Consider the following 18,590-nt stretch of genomic DNA (forward strand, 5'->3'; position numbering starts at 1 on the left):
AAATACTCAAGTTAATAAAAAAATAAAAATAAAAAAATCCTTCTAGAAATCAAGGACACTGTTACAGAGGCCAATATTTTCAGTTCTTAAGAAGCATAAATTTTCCAGATAGTGTCTCCCACCGTTTCTCAGATTTCAATAGAGCACTGGCACAGAATGCACCTCACCTCTGAAAAACAAACAAAACCCAAAAACGCATTTTTCCACTTCTTTCCTTTAGGACTTATAGGTACCTTCTGATACTTCTCAGTAAGGCTCAAATCCAGATCACAGCCATACCTGAGAAAGTGACCTAACTCCATCATCTCTGGGGTGGTGCTGGGACCCCGTTCATAAGAATTCCGCTTTTTTAGCTTTTCAGGACATAGGCCTTACAGTTTTAGAAGAAGGAAAATCCAACTTTTCTTGCCTGATTCCTTTTCTAATTGGACTCCTCATCCGCTTGGGACTTCTAATGAGACATCTCAGTTTTCCCCATCCCTTGAAAAGCGCTGTTTTTCTTGTGTGTGTACAGATGTTCCCCTGCCAGTCAGGATGGAGATCTCAAGATGCCCCTCGTGAACAGCGTGGGCTTGGAGGGCGTTGGCAGCTGCTCTCCCCGCCCGGCCTCGACTGCAGAGCAGGTGAAAGGCTTGGGAGGGCGGCGGGCGGAGTTGTGTTCCTTACCTGGCAAAAGGGCGGAGCGGGGCGGGCTTTAAGGGAGGGGCCCAGGTGGGATTCTGGGCTGTGATTGGTCAGTGCCGCGCCTGTCTCCATGTGCCGCGCAGCGGAGGCACAACATTCAAGCCCGGGGGGGCGGGGCCGGCGTGCGCTTGGAGGAAGCGGCAGCGCTGCAGCTGCGGGGCGTGGGGGCGGCGGCTTCGGAGGCCGAGGCGGTGGTGGTGGCCCTGGCGGAGGCACGAGCACCTTGGCCAGGGAAGGCGCTCAGCCCGGACTCTACAGAAGGCCCTATGGAGGTGGCGGCGGGCGGAGGCGGCGGTGCGGGGCCGCCGTTGCTGCTGAGCGATAGCGAGCAGCAGTGCTACTCTGAGCTCTTCGCGCGCTGTGCAGGCGCTGCAAGCGGGGGCCCCGGACCTGGCCCCCTCGAGGCTACCAGGGTCGCCCCTGGCATTCTCACTGCGGCCGCTGGTCCGGTAGCCGATCTGTTTCGAGCGTCGCAGCTGCCACCGGAGACATTGCACCAGGTATGCCTCTGCGCTCTTTTATCCCTCACGGGTCTGTGTGGACGTGTCTATGGGAAGAATGGAGCAACAACGACTATTCCCGGGGATCTGGAGGGCGGCGGCCAGGACGGCAAAAAGAGGGGGGGCTCTGCAGCCGAGGATGGCGGCGACGCCCTTGTCCCCAGGGACACCAGCCTCCTCTGCAGCTCCTCTCCTTCTAGCCCGGTGCTTGGGTGTGCTCTTCGTCCCTTGAGAAAGTCTTGACACCCCTATCATTTCTGGGGGTTCTACAGTCTCCCAGACCCAAAGTTTGCCCTGTTCTGGAAGTGATGTTTGTTTTGGCTGCTGTCTGCTTTAACCTCTGTTCCTTGCTCCTGCCCCTCCCTTTGTTGACTACACTCTCGGGGTGCCTTACTGGGATTTGAACTTGAAGGGTGTGTACATGTGTGCCTGTAGGCTCTGGGCCTACAGCTACATGTTGTCCTCCCTTTTTAATACTTGTGATATGTACATATCTGCTACATATATTTGTTCACTAACGTATTTCTGATTATTAGTATAGAAGTGGAAAACCTTAGTGCCCAGTTGTAGAACAGGGACTCAGGGCTACAAGACAAGAACATTGGTCAAGTCCAAAGTAAGTTCCCTATTTGGGTCCAGGGGTGGATTTAGAAGTCTATAGCTGTAGTTTCCCATCTTATTGTCACTTGACTTTGGCATGGAGTTACGAAACAAAGGGTGTCATAGCTTCTTTCTGTCTGCCCCATACCTGGAAAGGAGGAAGGAATGATTCACAGCAGGTGCTGTTTTTGTTTTGTGCTTTCCTTGAAGCTTGGACAAAGGTTGCTTGGTAAACCTTTGTCTGTCATTTGATGTTACCAGCAGCAAATGGGGATAATATTGTTAATATCAAGCCCTAAATATGAACCTCTACTTAAAAAGCAATAGTGTGAAAGTTATTAACGAAAACTGAATTTTTACAGTGGTGAGCAAAGGCTTTAAAATGTAGTTCCTAAGGAGTACTGAGGGTTTTATGGTTCACTTGCCATATCTTTCTTTGCCTTTGTGAGGCTCACTCTTTTCTTTCTTTCTTTCTTTCTTTCTTTCTTTCTTTCTCTCTCTCTCTCTCTCTCTCTCTCTCTCTCTCTCTCTTTCTTTCTTTCTCTCTCTCTGGCACTCAAGACTGTTCTATACTGCTGGTGCATGACATTGATGCTCGTTTGTTTGTGAGCATAATTTTAGCCACTTGGTTCACCTTTTCGAATTGAGAATTTCTGAACATGATTAGTATTCATAGAATTTAGCATGGTTGTTTGTTCCTGTGGGATTCTGTGATAAGGAGATAGTTCTGCCACAGTTGCTAAGCAGTTGAGTTGCACAGGGTGATGATAAGGAGTTGGTGTTCTGAAACAAACTAGCTATTACCAGGACCTCAGGATACTGCCGAGCATAATAAATTCACTAAAGTGTTCGAGGCAATGCACCAAATAATTGCACTGTACATCTGGCCAGGATTAATTTGTGGTCGGTAATACATCAAGTGTGATAAGAGAAAGGGGCATATGAAAATTGGTTGAGGTTTCTGCAGGAATTGGCGAGGGGGCTTTCCTGTGTGATAACCAATGCTTTCTTGAAGAACATATAATTTAAAAAGAACCTAAGGTACAGAGACTTAGAGGGGAAAACTGTGTGCAAAATACCACTTCAGATGCTACCAAAAGGGGCTATTCCTAGATTGCTTATTGTGAGTCTGAGATTTATGTTCCCTTACTCAGCCCAGAGAAATAAAACACAGTCCCTTTCATGTAACCAATTAGAATGACTTTTGGTACAGGTAACAATTAACATTTAAAGTCACCCAGCGGGAACTGGGAAGGGTAATGAAAGATGGGATCTATTGGACATCTAACTTTTATCCACCACTTTGGTGGTGTGTGTATGCTCTGTCTGACTTAATTTGTTTTAGCTCATTAGTGTATTGGCTATTTTAAAACAAATGTAGAAAATTTCCCCCTTTCCCTTCTAAACCGAAACCTGAAAGTTCAGATTTAAGTGGCCCAACAGGTATAACTGCTCAAATCCCGGAGACAGTAACCAGACCTGATAGTTTCTATGGTTAACAGCCAGATTTTCCTCGTAATAAGCATACGATTGAGATGACTGTACTGGAGGGCTGGGGATTTAGCTCTGTTGCTAGAGTGCTTGCCTAACATGCATGAAAGACTAGATTCAGTCCCCATCACTGCCGCAAATCGGACATGGTGGCACGTACCTATAATCTCAGCACTCTGGAGGTAGAGGCAGAGGGGCCACAAGTTCAAGGTTATCCTCAGCAACATAGCTAATTTGAGGCCAGTCTGGGTAAATGAGACTTTGTCTTAAAATGATTATTATTATCTATTAACTCACAGAGATCCAATGATAGACCATTCTTAGACATCAAGATTGGTTATAAAATATTGTTTAATCTATATTATCAGGAGAAGCCATTAAATGGGAAAATTCAGTAATATCTGATTGTCAGATAATGGATTAAAGCAAAGAATCACATCCTGGCCATGAGAAGTAGGCTTATTTTACTTTATATTTATTTATTATTTATACATTTAAGAGTTTTTCCTGCATGTGCTTGGTATCCACCAAGGTCAAAAAAGGGCATGGGATTCCCTGGGATCTGCAGTTACAAACAGTTGTGAACTGCCATGTGGATGGTGGGGATTGAACTCTGGGTCTCTAAAGAGCCGCAAGTGTCTTAACCACTGAGCCAGCTCTTTAGCTCAGTAGAGATGTCTTTAAAATCTCTGTACGATCTCATCTTTGAGAAGTCATTAACATTTTCAATTTACAGTCCCTCCTGGATCAAGCTGGTCTTAAACTCTTTATGTCGCAAAAGTTGACCTTGAACTCCTGTGACTACCTCCCAAGTGCTGGGGTTACAGGTGCGTGCCACCACAAGCCACTTATTGAAAATTAAAAAATAGCTTTGAAGAAACTGCTTAATCATTAAGGAGACAACTGGTAAAAGAAAATCAACAAAATCCTTATCAGGAAAACTTTTTCCTGTTATGAGATTATTAGCTGGAACTATTTATTTAATTTTTAAATTATTTTTCCTTTGGAAATAATGTAATTTCTCCCTTTTTTAAAAACATTATTTCCTCCTTCCTTTTTCTATTGTCAAACCCTTGCATATACTATTTAATTTATGGTCTCTTTTTAAATTCATTGTTTTACACACATATACACATATATGTATATACACTTACCTTCTTAAATATAACCTCTCAGTCTGTATAATGTTACTTGTATGCATATGTTTTCAGGGGTGACCATTTGGTATTGGGTAGCCAGTTGGTGTGCTCTTCCCTGGGGAAAGCTATTTCTCCCACTCAGAATCTCTCAATGCTGTTGTATAGGGTTTAGGCACCCCCCACACCCCCATCCATGGTAGCATGTTTATTGTTGTTGTCTTTGTTCAGTCTGTGCTTAGACAATCATGTTGAGCCGATCTTGGTGTAGCTTCTGACAGTCCTAGGAGACACACTCTCACAGCTAACTCCCTGAGCCTCTGGCTCTTAGAATCTTCCTACTCCCTCTTCTGTAAGGATCTCTAAGTGTTAGGCATGGGGGTGTTTTGTAGATGTATCCCCTGGGATTGGGTTTCACAGCTCTGCATTTTGATCGGTCGTGGTTTTCTGTAATGGTCTCTTTCTATTGCGAAGAGAGGTCTGTTTGATGATGGGATGAGAACTACACTTATCCCTTGGTATAAGGACAAATATTTAGAATGTAGTTAGGCATTCTGCTAGCCAAGTAAAGTTGTGGTTGTAGGCTTTCATCTAAGCTCCATAACTGCACTAACACTGAGTATTTAGCTGCCTAGGTTTCCAGGGCCAGGCATGCCCTTCCTTCTTGTTGAATGGGCCTTAAGTTCAATTAGAGACTTGTTTTGGTTACCTCCAAGGTATGGCTATCACTACTTGCACCTTTGGGGTTATCGTGTCGTGTTGGTTATTGTTGTGGTTCATAGTTAGCCAGAACTTTTCTTTTAAAATGTAAATGAGAGACTTCACAGCTGTTTCAGCAGGTAGGCTTAGTTCCAGCACCCATACTGGGGGCTTATGACTTCCTGTAACTCCAGGTCCATTGGATCTCATGTCCCCTTTTGGCTTCTGTGGGTATTATTTTAATGTGCATACCCCCCACATATACACATAATTTACCATGTATACACATAATTTACCACATATACACATAATTTAAATTAAAATAAGACCTTTAAAATGTAAAATGTAAAGTATAAATGAAACTTTTGATTCTTTAGATCCTGTCATTTTATAACATGTATTTTTTTTGAGACACGTTTTCACTAGTAGTAGCTAGCCCTGACTAGCCTTTAGTTTGCATCAACTTACATTGTCTCAGCCTCTGGAGCTCTGGGGTTACAACTGTGTGTCACTATAACATATACCTGAGGGGATGAGAGGGGAATTCACTAACCCATAATGTTATATACTGTTTAGGAATACTGTTTGAAATGGTGCTTTTTTTTCTGAGACAAGGTCTTATGCAGCCCGGGTTGGTCTCAAACTCACCATGTAAGTGGAGATAACTTTGAATTCCCAATCCTCCCTCTACTTCCCAGGTTCTGGGGTTACAGGCATGTACTACCATGCCAAGTTTATCTAAAAGAGAGTAGATTCGAGTACATACAGTAAGTACCAGATCCAAGGCATTGTCTGGTTAAAAGGATGTTTGGAGTATGGTGTGGTAGGAGGCATGCATAAAATCATAGCTCCAGGGAAGCTGAGGCAGGAGGATAGCAAGTTTTAAGCCAACTTGGTTTGCATAGTGAGACAGTACCTCAGTAAGTATGATTTTTAAAAATTACTAATTTTCTACTTTTGTTAAATATATACATAGGTATTTGATTTTATATGTGTTTGTGTATATATGTGTCACTAAAACAAATATTTTTACATGTCATTTCAGTTTAAAATGAGACATTGTATTCTACATAACAACATTCTGCAACTTGTTTTTCCTCTGGTTATTTTTTTTTGGAATTTGTCCTTGTTGACATATGTTCCGTCAGTTCATTTGTTTCCTTTTGAAAACTTTATTACCCACACTGACAGTGAGTCATCATGATATTGTGGAAATCTTTATGCCAAGGGAAAGTAGGTGACCTTCTTGATTTATGCACAATGTCACATGACTGGGATTGTTCCAAACACACGAACATCAAAAATACCCTATTCTATTCATGTACAATGTGCACTGTCATTCTTGAGTGTTCCAGTGGTCTTTTCATCTAACTAGGCTCATATGGGCTTTCTTTTTTCTGTTATAGAATATTCTATTAACTTCAGCAATCAAATCTACATTGATAAGACCTTATATATTTAAAACAGTATATTACCCCTACATGAATGTTTAAAAAAAAAACCTAAATTTAACATTTCTAAATCAGTGTGGCTGTTAATTTCTGTACAGTGCCAACTCAACATGACAAACTGGGGTAGTTTTTCCCAAAGTTGATAACACAGTTAAAGTTTCCAAAAATTCAAAATTCAAATACACACACACACACACACACACACACACACACACACACACACACTACTGAGTCCATTTAATGTGACTCTCATGTACATGTGTTTAGGGTTGGCCACTTGGGATTGGGTAATTTATCAGAAGGCTCTTCCTGGAGAAAACTGATTTTTCTCTGTCTCTGTCTCTGTCTCTGTCTCTGTCTGTCTCTCTGTCTCTCTGTCTCTCTGTCTCTCTCTCTCTCTGTCTCTCTCTCTCTCTCTCTCTCACACACACACACAAGCACACACACACTGGCTCTTACTCACTGACTCTTGTTCTGTCTGGATTTTGCTCTCACAACAGCCATTATTTGCCTGTCTGTAGCTCTTCATCTAGAGGTGGGGTCTTGTGGAATTTTTGCCATCCACATTGGAATGTCAATTGATGTCATTATGCAGGTCTTGTTTATGCAGCCAAAATCTTGAGATTTCATGTGTGCAGTTTCCCTCTCATATAGAAGAGACAGTCTGTCAGCAGGTGTCTTGATCCTCTGGCTCTATTTGTCTGTCTGTTCTTCCTTAATTTTCTTTGAGCCTTAGGAGTAGGAGTTGTGTTATAGTTATATCAAATGGAACTGGCATCTTGTGGTCATTTACTCTCTGCATTTTGACCAGTTGTGGATTTCTGTAGTCTATATTCTGTCTTCTGCAATAAGAAGCCACTTTTCAGAGGTGTGAGAGCTACACATGTCTGCAGGCATAAGGGTAAGTGTTTAGAGATTGTATTGTTTAAGGAAAAATGGCAGTAGTAGGTTGTTGGCTAGGGTCTGTGCCCTTTCCAGCCATGGACAGTTGTTATACAATAGCAGACCAGTACTAGACAAGAAATCCTTTGTATTGAGCATTCCTTAAGTCCATTTAGACAGCTGTTGGTTACTCCCAAGATAAAGTTCTGTTATCGCACCACTGATGAAATCTTGCTGGTCAGGTTACTGTTGTTGTAGTTCAGAGGCTTTACAGCTGGCTCTGACTATTGATTTTTTCCCTCCCTTGGCAGCTTACCTAGCACCTTCTGATACTATGAAAGCCAGTCCTGGTTTGGGAAGGGGAGGCTTTCTGGTCAGCCCCAGCCCATGTATTCAGTAATGGGGAACAGCCATAGATTATATTGTTTAGGGATCTCTTGGATTCCCCTGGCCAACAGCTAGAGGAGAAGTTTTTCATGCTCGATACTGGAGTTTTTAGAGATAGTCTGTGGCTCTTGAAGGGAACATTATCACTCCATGTAGTGCAACTCCATCTCAATGCTCTCGCTCTCTCTCTCTCTCTCTCTCTCTCTCTCTCTCTCTCTCTCTGTCATTATCTGTTTCTTTCTCTGTGTGCTTATGTGTATCTGTACACATACACTTCTATATAAGATTTATATTTTAAGTAAGCTTATAAAATGTTTCCTTATGGCTTTTAAAAACTATCCTTAGTGTTATTTATCTCTCCTGCCCCCTTTCCCTCTGTATTACTCTCCCTCCTCCCTCCCTAAAGACTCCCTCCCCCATTTCTCTCTTTCCCTTTTCACAGCAACTGTGCCCTACCATCCCCCTATGTGGAGCTTCTTCCCGCATCCCCTTTCTGTTTTCTTGGCTCAGATCAAAGGTTTGCAGTTAAGATCACGTATAAGAGAGAATACGCAGTATTTGTCTTTCTGGGTTTGAGTTACCTCCGTTATTATATAGTATTTTCCAACTATATTCATTTACCTGATATTTTTATTTTTTTACTGCTAAATAGAATTCCATTGTGTATGCCACCTTTTTAAAAACACAGAATCTTGCTGGTTGTGGTGATGCATGCTGGTAGGCAAATGCTTAAAAGGATTAGAGGCAGGAGGATTATGAGTTTCAGGCCAGCCTAGGCTACATCTTTTCCTCTTTGTTCTTTGCTTCTTTTTTGCTGCAAAACCTTTTGCCAAATAGGTGCCAGCCAATATACACCACTCCAAATAACAATGAGCCTCAGAAAATGTCAAACAAATAGATACAATAATGTAGTAGTCCTCTTAATTTATATTTCTAACTTTGGTCTCCTTCTTCCTATTATTGTAAGCCAAGTCTCAGACATGATAGCTTTTATCTTCAGGAAATGAACCTGGGAGTGGGCAGGAAGAGATTGGAGCTTGCAGTAGTTTAAGATTTGTGGGAGAGGTGCATTAGAGCCTGTGGTTAAATGCTAAGACTGACAGTGCTTTTCTACATCAAGCTGTTGGCTGTGGGGTAATGGTGCTTGAGAACTGATTTGTAATAGTTGGGGACATATAAGCAGAGAGCACTTAAGTCAGAATACCACAGAGCTAATTACACATCCATGTTTATTGCTGGACTGTTCACAGTAGCTGTGACCTGGGACTAGCCCAGGTGGTCCCCCTACAGATGAATGGAAAAAGAAAATGGGGTGTACATGCACAATGGAATTTTATTTTATGTAGCTATAATGAGAAGTGAAATTGTGACATTTGCAGGAAAATGAACGGAACTGGAACTCGGCATGGTGAGAAAAATATGCCAGACTGAGAAAGAAAAAAAATACATGTTTTTTTCATCTTTATTAAATTTAGTATTTCTTATTTACATTTCAATTGTTATTCCCTTTACTGGTTTCCAGGCCAACATCCCCCTATCCCCCCTCCCCTTCTATGTGGGCGTTCCCCTCCCCATCCTCCCCCCATTACCGCCCTCCCCCCAACAATCACATTCACTGGGGGTTCAATCTTGGAAGGACTAAGGGCTTCCCCTTCCACTGGTGCTCTTACTAGGCTATTCATTGCTACCTATGAGGTTAGAGTCCAGGGTCAGTCCATGTATAGTCTTTAGGTAGTGGTTCAGTCCCTGGAAGCTCTGGTTGCTTGGCATTGTTGTTCATATGGGGTCTCGAGCCCCTTCAAGCTCTTTTAGTCCTTTCTCTGATTCCTTCAGTGGGGGTCCTGTTCTCAGTTCCGTGGTTTGCTGCTGGCATTCGCCTATGTATTTGCCGTATTCTGGCTGTGTCTCTCAGGAGAGATCTACATCCGGCTCCTGTCAGCCTGCACTTCTTTGCTTCATCCATCTTATCTAGTTTGGTGGCTGTATATGTATGGGCCACACGTGGGACAGGCTCTGAATGGGTGTTCCTTCAGCCACTGTTCTAAACTTTGCCTCCCTATTCCCTCCCAAGGGTATTCTTGTTCCCCTTTTAAAGAAGGAGTGAAACATTTGCATTTTGGTCATCTTTCTTGAGTTTCATGTGTTCTGTGCATCTAGGGTAATTCAAGCATTTGGGCTAATATCCACTTATCAATGAGTGCATACTATGCGGGTTTTTCTGTGATTGGGTTACCTCACTCAGGATGATATTTTCCAGTTCCATCCATTTGCCTATGAATTTCATAGTCACTGTTTTTGATAGCTGAGTAATATTCCATTGTGTAGATGTACCACATTTTCTGTATCCATTCCTCTGTTGAAGGGCATCTGGGTTCTTTCCAGCTTCTGGCTATTATAAATAAGGCTGCTATGAACATAGTGGAGCATGTGTCTTTGTTATATGTTGGGGCATCTTTTGGGAATGTGCCCAGGAGTGGTATAGCTGGGTCCTCAGGTAGTGCAATGTCCAATTTTCTGAGGAACCTCCAGACTGATTTCCATAATGGTTGCAATCCCACCAACAATGGAGGAGGAGTGTTCCTCTTTCTCCACGTCCTGGCCAGCATCTGTTGTCGCCAGAGTTTTTAATCTTAACCATTCTGACCGGTGTGAGGTGGAATCTCAAGGTTGTTTTGATTTGCATTTCCCTTATGACTAAAGATGTTGAACATTTCTTTTTTTTTTTTCAGAGCTGAGGACCGAACCCAGGGCCTTGCGCTTGCTAGGCAAGCGCTCTACCACTGAGCTAAATCTCCAACCCCTTGAACATTTCTTTAGGTGCTTCTCAGCCACTCGGCATTCCTCAGCTATGAATTCTTTGTTTAGCTCTGAACCCCATTTTTTAATAGGGTTATTTGTCTCCCTGCAGTCTACCTTCGTGAGTTCTTTGTATATTTTGGATATAAGGCCTCTATCTGTTGTAGGATTGGTAAAGATCTTTTCCCAATCTGTTGGTTGCCGTTTTATCCTAACAACAGTGTCCTTTGTCTTGCAGAAGCTTTGCAGTTTTATGAGATCCCATTTGTCGATTCTTGATCTTAGAGCATAAGCCATTGGTGTTTTGTTCAGGAAATTTTCTCCAGTGCCCATGTGTTCGAGATTCTTCCCCACTTTTTCTTCTATTAGTTTGAGTGTGTCTGGTTTGATGTGGAGGTCCTTGATCCACTTGGACTTAAGCTTTGTACAGGGTGATAAGCATGGATCGATCTGCATTCTTCTACATGTTGACCTCCAGTTGAACCAGCACCATTTGCTGAAAATGCTATCTTTTTTCCATTGGATGGTTTTAGCTCCTTTGTCAAAAATCAAGTGACCATAGGTGTGTGGGTTCATTTCTGGGTCTTCAATTCTATTCCATTGGTCTATCTGTCTGTCTCTGTACCAATACCATGCAGTTTTTATCACTATTGCTCTGTAATACTGCTTGAGTTCAGGGATAGTCATTCCCTCAGAAGTCCTTTTATTGTTGAGGATAGTTTTAACTATCCTAAAAATACATGTTTTTAACTGTAGAATCTAGAATCTAGATTGTGTGTGTGTGTGGGGGGGGAGGGGCAGGAGGGGGACAGAGACAGAGACAGAGAGACACACAGAGAGAGGGGCGGTTGAGATGTGAAACTAGAAAAGAGATCACGTGAGGGAAGAAAGGATATTAAGGGACTGGGAAGGGGTAAAGTAGGGTAATGCAATAAATTTTGCATGAAAAAAGAAGAAGTATAATCTTTGGGGGAATAAGGAACCAATAAGAGATGGGAAGTAGCAGTGGAGAGGACATTGGGGAAAGGGGATGAAAAGAAAGTATTTTGGTATGTATCCATGAAAAGGCAACAGTGAAGCCCAGTCCCTTATGGTAACTTAAACAAATTAATAAAAAGACAAAAAGAGAGAATACTTGGAAAAAGTAATAGGGGGGTTGAAAAGTAACCAACTGAAGTCCAGAAATAAAAGACAGTTTTGAAAATTGTCCTAGTTTTACACTCCTAATTTGGGACTGGCCTGCTTTAAGGGCATAGGAAATTGGTTTTGAGGTAATCTTGGGTTATTTTGCTAATTATTTGAAATTTCCATAAGGTGCCCCTACCCCACAAATCCTAATTTTCTACACTCAAGTACCTTATATTTTCTCTTTATTGGATTCTGTTCTTGTACAACCCTTGGACTGAGGCTTCCTGCAGCTGGACCCTCAAGACTTTGGACAGTCCCTGGCACACCGGAATGGTTGGCTCTCTCTCTGTTGGTAACTACAGAATACATCTGTTGTGCTTGATTGAGGTGCCCCAAGTTTAACACCTTAAGATAGCGTCCATTTACTCTCCTCTAGTTTCTATGAGATGGGAGTTACTTAGGGGGTTTCTTAAAGCTTCAGTCAGTCAAGATGTTGTCAGCTGGGCTACATTGCTTCTGAAGCTTAGGAACTTCATCCAACCTTCAGTGGCTGTTAGTAGAATGCAGTTGCTTGTGCTGTGAAAGTTTGTTTATTTCAGTCCTTGCTAGTTAAGCCCCTACCACTGAGCCTCATCCTGAGCCTGCTTATGACTTTCGGACTAAGACTCTGAGTTACTCAAGAGCACTGACATGGCCCTCTCTTTCTGCAATTCACAGCACAGCTGATTGCTTCTTCAAGGCTAGCAGGGGACTGTCCCTCTCCAGCCAGCTAGGATAAATGATGTCCTGTCACCTTTGATGTATTCTGTTGGCTAGAAGCAGGCCACAGATCCTGCCAGTTCTTGGCGAAAATTGGTAATGATAGGAAATGAGAATTGTTTGCAGGGGAGAATAACTTAAGGTCTTTGTATTATACCTGCTTTTTATGTTTGGTCTAAAATAGAACACTACTCTTGTGATTAGCTTTTTATTAAAAAAACAGAATTTGGAGCCAGGGTTTCCAAGTGTAGCCTAGGCTGGCCTTTGTAGTGTAGGCTGTATTCAAATTTATAGTCTTTTCTCCTTAGCTTCCCAAAGGTTAGTATTTCAGGCATATTCCAAGATACTCAGCCTGGCTAGCTTTTTGTGACTACCTCAAGACAGATGCATAAGCTGCATACACTGTTTAGTAACTAATTTAGAATTTATCTTTTCTTTTTCTTTTTTTTTTTTTTTTTTTGGTTCTTTTTTTCGGAGCTGGGGACCGAACCCAGGGCCTTGCGCTTCCTAGGTAAGCGCTCTACCACTGAGCTAAATCCCCAGCCCCTAGAATTTATCTTTTCTTAAAAAACAAAACAAAACAGAAAACTCTGCCAGGTTTAGTGGGACATGCCTTTAACTCAAGCAGGGATGAGGCAGAAGCAGGTGGTCTCTGAGTTGGTGGCTAAGCAGGTATATGCAGTGAGCTCCGGGACAACCAGGATGACACAGAGAAACCCTGTCTCACAAAAAGAAAGGAAGGAAGGTGGGCTGCTTGATTTCCTTACTCTCTCTGACAAGAGCTAGTGCAACTCAGGCTGTCTGCTGGTTTTCATGTATACATTTTTTTTAAATCCCAAGTAGATATTTTTCACTTTACTCTTTGCTTTTCCTTTTAATTCAAAGGAGGTAGAAAAAAATATGTTGGAACAGAGAGGGTTACTCAGTGGTTGAGTAGTTTCTTAAAGTGTGAGAGGCAGGTCTGACCTCTGTAAACAATTACAATGCAAAAGCCTGGGTCCAATTCAGGATTTTGTCAATTTGGATGTTAAAAATAATACATATTTTGAGACACGATCTGGCTGTATGTATTCCTGGCCAGCCTAGTACTGTCTCTATAACTTAGGCTGGACTCAAAGTTGAGGTAATTCTCCTGCCTCAAAGTCTCAAGTGCTGAGATCATAGGTTTGTACTACTTTACCCGGTAAACTCCCACGTCTTTATTTTATCAGCCTCCCAGCTGAAATTGAGCATGTCACTACATATATGGCCACCATATCACAGTGACGTCAGCATTTTTACAGGAATAGGATGTTTAGCTGTGTTTCATGGCTCGCATATTTTACCAGCACTTAGGAGGCTGAGGCAGGGAATTGCCATGAGTCTGAGAATGCTTGGGTGACACAATTAGACCTTGTCTTATGAAAACAAAAAGAATTTTTAAAAGATTATACACTTATTAGAGATATGTCCGGGATAGATTACTGTAAATTAGACATTGACTGTTATTATTCATTGTGGTAAAAACATTTCTACCATATATTTGATTTTTGTTGTCTTGATGGCTTATGTTTCAGTATAGTTTTATAATCTTATGTGTTTTATGCATTTCAAGTGTTATTTTTAGAAGGCATGCACATACCACACAATAGAAGTATCTGGGGCAGACGTTACACAAAAATACTCCCTTTAAATAAACTTTTTTTGTTGCAAAAATAGTTAAGAGAGCTTGCTCTGAAGAGTTGCATGGTATTAGGAGTAGAAATATCTGTTCTTCCTAGCTTCTTGTTGCTCCAGTTGGGAGTGAGCTTCTGTAAGGCTGCTGTGGTCCTCCTGCTTCCAGGTTCTCCTCCAGGAAGCCCAGAGTAAAATGGATGCTTCCTTAATACCTGACCGTCACTGCAGCCCCATCTCTGAATTGTGCTCTTTACCTTTTGTCTAGCCCTCTCAGAGGCCTCCACTGTACAGGGTGAAGGACAGAAGAGTTAGGACAGATCGTGCAGAGCCACTCTGGGGCAAGTGGCAGCTGCTTGCTGGGCCTATTTTCTTTACACTCTATGTGAGAGCCCTTAGTTCTAATAGACTGGAAGGCAAATGCCATTTTGACAGGTTTGAGAAATTCAGCTATCCTTTATATTAGTGATTCTGACCTTTCCTCATGCTATGACCTTTTAATATAGTTCCTCATGTTGTGGTGACCCACAACTGTAAAATTCTTTTTGTTGCTACTTCATAACTGTGATTTTGGTACTTTTATGAATCATAATGTAAATATATGATATACAGGATATCTGCTATGTGACCCCTAAAAGGGGTCATAACTCACAGGCTGAGAACTGTTGTTCTACATCTGTAGGTAATTCCGGATCAGGAATGGTTCTTAATATTAAGATAGTAGGAGAAGTTTGTTTTGACTTAATCCATTTGTGACATTTTAGAAAGAAATAGTTTGGTTCCGTTTCCTTGGGGTTTCACCTGTGTGGATTTCTGAGTAACTGAAATGCCAGCTATTAAAATTTGTTTATTAACTGAGGCCTGGCAGTGCAGATATAGTCTTGTTACTTGGTGTATTGAGGCAGGAGGATGGTAAATTCAAAGCCCCCATTTGTTACATAGAGAGTTTAGGTTAGCCTAAACAACTTAGGGAAACTGTCTCAAACGTTAAAGATAATATTTTAAAAGATTGGGGATATAGCTCAATGATAGAGTGTCTAACATGTGTGAGGTCCTGGATTCAGTCCCCTGCATTGCAAAAAATTTATTTAAAGACACTCTTTTTGAAATAATGTTTGTCCCAGATACTTTCAAAAGGATATGTTTAACACAATAATGTCTTTGTCTCTTCCTCAGTTCAGAGTCAGCTTTGTGAAAAACAGATGTCAATAGACCAACAGCTTTTTGCTCTCAGAGGCATTTGGTATGCTGTATCTTTTGAGTTTATCATTGGAATTATATCATCTTCATCTTTAAAATGATGTGTGTGTGTGTGTGTGTGTGTGTGTGTTTAGGTGTGTGTGTGTGTGTGTGTGTGTGTGTGTGTGTGTGCGCACGTGTGTGTGTGTGAAAGGACAACTCTCAGGAATTGGTTTTCTCTTTCCATCATGTGGGGCTTGGAGATTGAACTCAGAATGTTAGGTTTTGCTATAAGTTCCTTTGCCCACTAGGCTAGCCCAGACTCTAGGTTGTTTTGTTTGTTTGTTTTGTTTTTGTTTTTTGTTTTGCTTTTCAGGCAGATTTTCATGTAGTTCACATTGACACTGAATTGGCCTCGGGTGGAGGATGATCTTTTAGTTTTTCCCCTCCACCTTCCAAATATGTGCACCACCATCCTCAACTTGGAAATGTTTTATCATCTCTCCTCTGCAGACATTCTCATACTTTCATTGTTTTACTATTGAGAGATATTAATAAGAATTATCCATGTACATTTTAGTGTGTGGATGGATGTCTTATCCTCTTAAATTATTCTTTGTTCCAAGGTCAAAGTTTAAAAACCTCAACACTATAGACACTTTTGGTCCGAGAAGTTGTGAGGAGTTGAGCAGCTGTCCTGTGCATGCAGAATGTCTGACATCTGTGGTTTCTTCCCACTTGATGTGCTATTCCTGGTACTGTCTTGGAAGAGGAGTTACTGCTTTTATATTCATTCAGAAGATGTTGGATGGCTTGCTTAAAGGTGTGATTACATGTGTGTTATCTCAGTGAAGGGCATGGCTTATTTCTCTTTCCCTCTCTTCTTTGCTTTATTTTTTAAAAATAGAGACAGCATCTCATTCTCTAGCTCCAACTGGCTAGAAACCCCCTGTATACACTAGGCTGGCCTCGAACTCACAGCAGTCCCCCTGTTTCAGCCTCCTAGAGTGTTGGGATTATAGGTAGGAACCACCATGTATTTCTGGACAAAAAAACAAAAGCAAAAGCAAAAGCAAAACAGAACAAAACAGAGAACATGTATTTTGTTTGGCTGTTTGCCCGAGACCTGATGGTACTAGATAGCTCCAGCTGGACTTTTCCTTGTCACCTTGCAGTCAAAGCTGGCCTTGAACTTGCTGTCTCAGCTTCCTGAGTAGCTGGAATTACAGGCAAGTACCGTGATGTTCAGCTCTAATCCTTTTTAAACTCTTCTAAAAATAGAAGTAAGAGGAGTGCTCTCAACCTCACTTTCTTAGGACAACATTGCTCTGATTCCAACGCCAGGCACAGGCACCATAAGAAAAGAAAAACTAACGGCCAATATCCCTGATGAACATATACACAGAAATCTTCAATTAAGACCCTGTCTAGCCGAATCCAATGACATGTTCAAAGGATCATAAACCATAGACAAGTGGGGTTTATCTTGAAATTCCGGCTTGCTTTAAGTACATAATACAATGTGATTCACTATACCAACAGAGTGAAGGGTTAAAGGGTAAACGGTCATTGTAATAGATGATTCAGAAGCACTTGACAAAGTTCCACATCCTTTCCTGATAAAAATTCTTGACAAAAGTACTGAAATAAACATTTTAACATAAGGACATTTATGGAAAAAGCTCCACAGCTAATACCAAAATCAGTGAAACAACTGAAGCTTCCTTTTTTAAGCTCCTATACAAGGTGCGGGTATCCATTCCCATCACTTTTATTCAAAAACAATATGAAAATTACTAGCAAGAATACTCAAGCCAGGGGTGATAGTTGAGTCCCAGTGCTTGGAATGTGGAAGCTGGAGGATGGCATTTCAAAGTATGCTTCCATTAAGTTACAGGCTAGCCTATTAAAACCTCATATATAACCCTTTCTATACTCCATAATGGGTATATAAAACCCCATTTAAAAAAACAAGTGGACTGGGGAGATGTCCCAGTAATTAAGAGCACTAGTTGTTCTTCCAGAGGATCCAGCTTCAATTCCTAGCACCTACATGGTGTCTCACAACCACCTGTAACTCCCAGGGGATCCAACACTCTCTTCTGGTCTCCTTGAATATTGCACACATGTGGTGCATAGACATACACATAAAATTAAAATAAAAAAGGACAATAGGGTAAGAAAGACATATAAATGACATCTAAATCTGAGAGGAAGAGGTAAAATTGTTCCAGTTTGCAGCTGGCATGATTCTGTAGGAGAAAACACTAAAGTTTGATAGAGCTAATTAATGAATCTGATAAAGTTGGTGCATACCAAATTAGCACACAAAGTCAGCTGCACTTCTGGCAAGTGTGCTCGAGGTCAAGCCCAGAGCCTTACGAATGCTCGGTAAGTGCTATCTCCTCCACTGTGCTGTATCTCCAATTCTGCTTTGAGACAGGGACTCTGTGTAGACCTCCCTGGCTTGGAACTCCCTGTGTATACAAGACTGGCCCCAATTCACAGAGATCTGCGTGTCTCTGCTTCCAGGTGCTAGGAATAAAGGTATGGGTATGTGCCACTGTGCCTGACTTATGTACAGTTCTGCATATGGTAGTCTTAAAGAAAAACATCAGTTAGGAACGAGATTAACCAAGGAAGTGAAAGACCTATATGCTGAAAACAATAAACATAGATTAAAAAGTAAGAAGAAATATAAGTAGAAAGGTATTCTGTGCTTGTAAGTTAGAAGAATTACTATGTTAAAATTAGCAGGGCTTGTAAGCCCAGGACTTAAGAGGTGGAGGCAGAAGGATCAGAAGTTCAAGGGCACCCTTAGTTATATAATTTCTTACGTAATAGCCTGAGTCACATGATAGCCCTTTCCCAACAGAAAACCCAAATAAAATGTTCACATTATCTAACATGATTTATACATTTAATGTAATCCTATAAAATTTCAAAGATGTGCTTACAAAAGTAGAAAAAACTTTAAAATTTGTGTTCTGTTTATGAAGACCCAGAATAGCCAACAGAGTCTTCAAAAAGGAAAGCAAAATTGGACGCATCACCCTTCTTTATTTCAGATTATTATCAAAGGCACCAGGCAATCAAAATGCCATAAAAACAGACTTTTACACCATTTGAGCAAATTAGCAATCCCAGAAATGAATTCAAGAGTGTCTAGTTAATTGGAGTTTGACAAGGCCACCAAGGAGATAAAATGAACAGGAATATTTATCACTAAATTATGAGAAAAACTG

At 41.4% G+C, this 18,590-nt stretch overlaps 1 protein-coding gene across 16 annotated transcripts in view; it reads left to right on the forward strand.

The window, feature by feature from the left end:
- The first annotated feature begins 806 nt into the window (after window positions 1-806).
- Reps2 (RALBP1 associated Eps domain containing 2) overlaps window positions 807-18,590 on the forward strand; it is a 272,827-nt gene continuing 255,043 nt past the window's right edge. For all 16 annotated transcript variants that reach the window (NM_001427498.1, XM_087600303.1, XM_087600310.1 and 13 more), the window contains exon 1: window positions 807-1,184. In NM_001427498.1, coding sequence (NP_001414427.1) covers window positions 951-1,184 — 234 coding nt within the window. In that variant the 5' untranslated portion in view covers window positions 807-950. The remainder of the gene's footprint in view (window positions 1,185-18,590) is intronic.

Source organism: Rattus norvegicus, chromosome X (assembly GCF_021556685.1).
Source record: "Rattus norvegicus strain SHRSP/BbbUtx chromosome X, alternate assembly SHRSP_T2T, whole genome shotgun sequence".
Classification (NCBI taxonomy): Eukaryota; Metazoa; Chordata; class Mammalia; order Rodentia; family Muridae; genus Rattus; species Rattus norvegicus.